Raw genomic sequence first — 6,107 nt, 5'->3', positions numbered from 1 at the left:
TACAATACATTAGTATTTTAAAATAATGTCAACATTGTTGTCCAGATCTGTAGTGCTACTATGTGAATAAAAAGATTGTTTTATTTAATTATTGTATTTAACATCGCATCTCTGCTGATAACATTTTAGTTAGTACTCGCTATATATGACTAAGCAACACGTTTGCATTCTTGCACCTGTCCATGTAGTGTACTCTGAAGTTCTATGTTTGTGAAGGGAGATCATTCTAAGTATATTCTATTTTAATAGCACAAACCAAGGCAAGTGGAGAAAGGCACAAGTGCAGTCAGCAAGTGATGGGAGAGGTACCTAGGTTCTTTGAGGAGACATGCAATATTACTGCATTGTGCTGTCATTTTAAAAAGGTTCTTCTACAACTCTTTCCTCAGTTGCAGCAGTGGTGAGGCAGTCCTGATGGACACAGGGATATGTTTCCAGTCCCTTCATGCACAGATGGAGAAAGTCAATTGCCTGTTTTATCACTTTTTAGAGGTTTTGGCCACCAGTCTGGTCTACACCCTTTTATCTTAACTACATGTGTTTAAACATATGATCCTAACGCCCATCTCATTGCTCAAATAGGTGTAATCACTGACATTTATATTTTTCCCTCATCGCCATTGCTTGATTTTGCACGCGAGGAAGTGTCACTCATAGTTGTTGAAATGTCACTCATAATTACACTAAAATTATGACAATGTCACACATAGCAATCTGAAACCTTGGCAGCTATGCCGTTCAGCCGAGCCCTAAAAATGAATGTGTCCTTAGGTAACAGGCGCTTATGTAAAGCGCTCCAATACCTTCGGGTCGAGTTCGCGCTACATAAATCTGCACAAAAACAAAACAACAACAAAAAAAGGACCACATTGATTGAACAATGTTTCTGCGGCCTCTGAGCACTGCAGCAGAATCGTCATACCACGGGGTTGTTTTCGTTATTTTTAAACTTGAATGTTACAAGCATTCCTTAGAGGTCGGCACTAGGACCCGTTGGTGCCTACAAAGGCAAACCGCGTTTCCCAAAAGGCTGTTTTATTTTTTGTATTTAATTATGCTCTTCTGAGCAACGTGACCTGCTCATGTGACTTACAGCAGCTGTTGCTGATAATTTGAGCCGCGCATCAGGTCATCCTGGTGCGCGCGCTAGGAACACCGCGGCTGTAGCGGCAGCCGAGGGCTCTGTGGGCGACTGTCAAGAGAGCCATGGAGCCTGTCCCGGCCAGCTTCCTCCTGCAGCCGCCTGTCTTCCATCCGGTAGGGAGCGCGAGTTCTTGGGCACAGACACTGATAACCGCAGTGCATGCGGCGGGGCATATTTCAGCACCTTTCAGAATGTTGCGACGTCCTGGCAAGTCCAGTATTTTTTCGAGATTAATTTAACGATAGGGTTTAAGAGGATTTTGCAACGAAGATCCAAACATATTAAGTAATCTACTTTGCTTCCTACTGAAATTGAGTGCCAGGCGGGCTCTTTTGCTGTTGATATTAATTACGTCGTTGCCCGCCCATAACCTGCTCCACCCCCAAGAAACTGGTTTGGGAAGTCTCGCCTGTTACACACAGCGCTGGATTCGCCCCCTTATGTTTGTAAATGTTTGCATGTCCCCAAATTCTCTTTTTACTGTAACTGTTCCTACTAGCCATACAGTGTCGAGGTCAGTGGTCGAAGTGGGGAAAAAAAGTAGGGGAACTGTGGGTGGAGAATCAGGAGGTGGGAATAACCAAAGATTGAATCAGTGGGCGGAGTCAGGGGTGTGGCTGAAATAATAAAACATACACATTTGTAGTACGTTTAGCATTTCACTGACCAGTTACAGCTTATAACGTTTTTGAATTAAAACAATGGATGAACATGTTTATTTGAGGTTTAGTTCAGGAAAAAGCAAACACTCATAGGGAATACAGGTTTATGTAAAGTGTGTGAAATATAAGCAAGAACAACATGTTACCTTTAAGCTTTTACTCTCATTGTTCAGAAATCCATGATTATTTTTTGTCTCAAACATTGAGGTCATGAATACAGGGCTCCTCCTGTACACATGTGTTAAGCAGGGCTCAGAAGAGAAAGGGACTCTCAGGAGAATCTAGACTCACGGAACCCACAAAGGCTCCTTCATATATTCCTGTCAGCCAGCTAGCTGCTCAATCATAATATAGCAAAAAGAACAACTGGTGGACAGAATGCAGAACAATATCATACATTCACCCCAGTACAGAGATCTGGACCTAAATCCATTGTTTCTTTGCTCGCCATTCCAGTTTGGACCCAGCCATATGCAAATCAGTCTTGACCCTGCACCCACTGGGAACAGTCCAGCCCGAACTGCCAAGCCAGGTCCTCCCTGGACTGGAAACAAGCATCCTAGGACCGGTTTCGGGCTTTCAGCCCTCATCAGCCAGGATAGCTTGATTCCAGTGGCATGGATAGCACCGGACTCATGTCTGAGCATACCTGTCCCACTCGGGTGACAAATGCAAAAAGAACAATTGATTCGCAGAATGCAGAACAATGTCCTACATTCACCCCAGTTCAGAGATCTGGGCTTAAATCCATCGTTTTTTGCTCACCGTGCCATTCCAGTTTGGACCCAGCCATATGCAAATCAGTCTAGATTCTGCGCCCAATGGGAACAGTCCAGCCCATATGTATCAAGTGTCCTTTCATTCGGGAAGTGAACACAAAGCAGTACTCACTGAACTATGCACATAACATATTGCTCTTTGATATGCATGGTACATGTTCTTTGCAGCAGCCATATTACCCCTCTGCACTACCGTAGATGAGTAAAACAGCCTTTAGACAAAACATGCTCCCATCTCTCTCCAGCAGGTACATTGATCACCAAAGTTATCTTGGCACTTGTATTGTTGACCGAAACCTGCTGAATATACAAAGAACTTTGTAGTGTTTTTAAAACTCCTGCACTTGTACAAAACCGGTCCCCCCCAAACTAAACTGGCCCCCTACCCGTCAAGTCGCCCTGGGAAACGCCTGTTCCTGCCCTGTCACCTCTCCTGCCCCGTCACCTCTCCTGCCCCGTCCACCTCTCCTGCCCCCTCACTTCTCCTGCCCCCTCACTTCTCCTGCCCCCTCACTTCTCCTGCCCCGTCACTTCTCCTGCCCCGTCACTTCTCCTGCCCCGTCACTTCTCCTGCCCCGTCACTTCTCCTGCCCCGTCACTTCTCCTGCCCAGTCACTTCTCCTGCCCAGTCACTTCTCCTGCCCATCCACCTCTCCTGCCCAGTAACTTCTCCTGCCCATCCACCTCTCCTGCCCCGTCACCGCTCCTGCCCGTTCACTGCTCCTGTCCGGTCAGCACTCCTGCCCGATCACCGCTCCTGTCCCATCACTTCTCCTGCCCCGTTCACTGCTCTTATCTGTTCACTGCCTCTATCCGTTCACTGCTCTTATCTGTTCACTGCCTCTATCCGTTCACTGCTCCTGCCGGTTACCGCTCCTGCCCCGTCACCTCTCCTGCCCCGTCACCTCTCCTGCCCCGTCACCTCTCCTGCCCCGTCACCTCTCCTGCCCCGTCACTTCTCCTGCCCCGTCACTTCTCCTGCCCGTCCAGTTACCTCTCCTGTCCCGTCACTTCTCCTGCCCCGTCACTTCTCCTGCCCCGTCACTTCTCCTGCCCCGTCACTTCTCCTGCCCATCCACCTCTCCTGCCCCGTCACCGCTCCTGCCCGTTCACTGCTCCTGTCCGGTCAGCACTCCTGCCCGATCACCGCTCCTGTCCCATCACTTCTCCTGCCCCGTTCACTGCTCTTATCTGTTCACTGCCCCTATCCGTTCACTGCTCCTGCCGGTTACCACTCCTGCCTATGTCTAATCACCGCTCCTGTCCCGTCACTTCTCCTGTCCCGTCACTTCTCCTGTCCCGTCACTTCTCCTCTCCTGTCCCGTCACTTCTCCTGTCCCGTTATTTCTCCTGTCCCGTCACTTTTGCTGCACCGTCACTTCTGCCCGGTTACCACTCCTGCTCATGCCTAATCACTTCTACTGCTTCATCACTTCTACTGCTTCATCACTTCTTCTGCCCCATCACCTCCTCTCCTGCCCCATCACCTCCTCTCCTGCCCCGTCACCTCCTCTCCTGCCCCGTCACCTCCTCTCCTGCCCTGTCACCGCCTCTCCTGCGAGCTCCTCTCCTGCCCCATCACCTCCTCCCCTGCCCCATAACCTCTCCTGCCCGATCACCTCTCCTGCCCGATCACCTCTCCTGTCCGGTTACCTCTCCTGTCCGGTTACCTCTCCTTTCCTGTTGCCTCTCCTGCCTCGTCACTTTTCCTGCCTCGTCACATTTCCTACCCCGTCCCGTCACTTTTCCTGCCCCGTCACTTTTCCTGCCCCGCCACCGCTCATGCCCGTTCACTGCTCCTGCCCGTTCACTGCTCCTGTCCGATCAGCACTCCTGCCCGATCACCGCTCCTGTCCCATGCCTTCTCCTGCCCCGTTCACTGCTCTTATCTGTTCACTGCCCCTATCCTTTCACTGCTCCTGCTGGTTACCGCTCCTGCCTATGCCTAATCACTTCTCCTGCCCCCATCCCTTCTCCTGCCCCCATCCCTTCTCCTGCCCCCATCACTTCTCCTGCCCCCGTCACCTCTCCTTTCCTGTCACCTCTCCTGTCCCGTCACTGCTCCTAACACACAAACTCTCCTGCCCCGTCACTTCTCTCCCCCCCGTCACTTCTCTCCCCCCGTCACCTCTCCTGCCCTAGTACCTCTCCTTTCCTGTCGCTCCTGTTGCCTCTTCTGTCCGGTCACTACTGCTGCCCAATTCACTCTGTGTACAACATTAACAAATTACACAAAATGTCAAGTTCCCACGTACTCTGTCTGGGGAAAGCTCCTCTGTAATCACCAACTCCGATCTCACTGGCACATGATATGCTAAAGGCAGAGGGCGGGCACATTGTCATTCTAAAAGGGGTAATCAGCCTCAATCGGAATGACAATGGGCCTGCCCTCGGTCTGTGCGAGCTCAGAGAGGGGCTGCTGCAGCCTCTGGAGTTCTCAGAGAAGTACGAGCAGCCCCTGGAATTTAATGAAAAAAGTTATCGTTTTTAAGCCAGACTATTCTTGCCGTTCCGGGATGCTTTTTTGAAAGTAAGAAGTAGGGGAACGGACTGAAATAATTTTTAGAAGTAGGGGCACGCCGTGCCCTTCTACCACTGGTCGAGATAAGGACAAACTTTCTCCCCCAAATGCCAAAAGACACGATTCAGGCGTGAGACTCCCGATTTTACGAGCCAAATCGTCACCTCCCAACATATCCCTTTCTTAGTTTAATCTCTACTCGCGAACGACCGCATAGCTGCCAAGTTTATTTATTTATAATCACCGCATGTCTAAGTTAATTCTTGATTTTGAATGTTAACAGTAGTCACTTCAGTTTTCTATTTCGTATTTGTCTTTTAGGCTGTGTTTAGGTCTTGACCTAAAGCATTGCTTTAGCAATGCTTGTTTGTCGAGATTCTAGTAAGCGGTCCGAAAAGTCTACCAAAACGGCGGATTAGCCACAGTTCATGTGATCTCTGCGCGTGCACAAACGAGCCACGTCACACCACCATTTGTCTGTGCCTCGCATCAGACTTCAAAGGCTGCCGCTCCCTCGCCCGCCGCATCAGACTTCGAAGGAATGCGCTTCTCTCCCTATACTCTCTTCTCCAGCCCCCTCCTCCAACACCGTATCTAGGCTTCCCCAGCCGCCCCTGTGCAGCAGCCACATACCTGGCCCGCGGAGGTCAATCTGCCGCTCCCCTGCCCCCCGCGTGCACATCTCACTCCACCATTTGTGTGTGCCTCGGCATCAGACTTCAAAGGCTGCCGCTTCCCCGCCCCCCCCCCCGCCTCAGCAATGCCGATAGCTTGTTTTACTAAGGTTTGCTTTTCCAACTATTGCAGTTTTTCGTTCTGTCCATTTCTTTAAACTGACCATAATGAAGACTACCACTATGCAATTTTTACATGAATACTTTTATTAAATGTTTTTACTCGCGTGCGCGTGTTTTTTTTCTTTCATGGCGGTGAAATAAAGCTAAAGTGTCCTAAGCTTTTTCACTTCTTTGCGCGCGTGTTTGTTTTATTTGTACCAGTGG

General features: G+C 49.7%; 1 protein-coding gene across 3 annotated transcripts in view; it reads left to right on the top strand.

The window, feature by feature from the left end:
* Nucleotides 1-1,092: 1,092 nt before the first annotated feature.
* LGALS12 (galectin 12) overlaps nt 1,093-6,107 on the top strand; it is a 177,620-nt gene continuing 172,605 nt past the window's right edge. For 2 of the 3 annotated variants that reach the window (XR_013601008.1, XM_078660446.1), the window contains exon 1: nt 1,094-1,257. Coding sequence is in view for 2 of the 3 variants with exons in the window: in XM_078660446.1 (XP_078516572.1) it covers nt 1,207-1,257 (51 nt within the window). In the remaining variant the exon portion in view is untranslated. Of the gene's footprint in view, nt 1,258-6,107 lie in introns of all 3 variants that reach the window. The other variant, XM_078660445.1, reaches the window with a different exon arrangement.

Source organism: Lissotriton helveticus, chromosome 9, assembly GCF_964261635.1.
Source record: "Lissotriton helveticus chromosome 9, aLisHel1.1, whole genome shotgun sequence".
In the NCBI taxonomy this organism is placed as follows: domain Eukaryota; kingdom Metazoa; phylum Chordata; class Amphibia; order Caudata; family Salamandridae; genus Lissotriton; species Lissotriton helveticus.
Note: the sequence above shows the minus strand (reverse complement) of the source record. Positions and strands in the feature narration are given on the sequence as shown.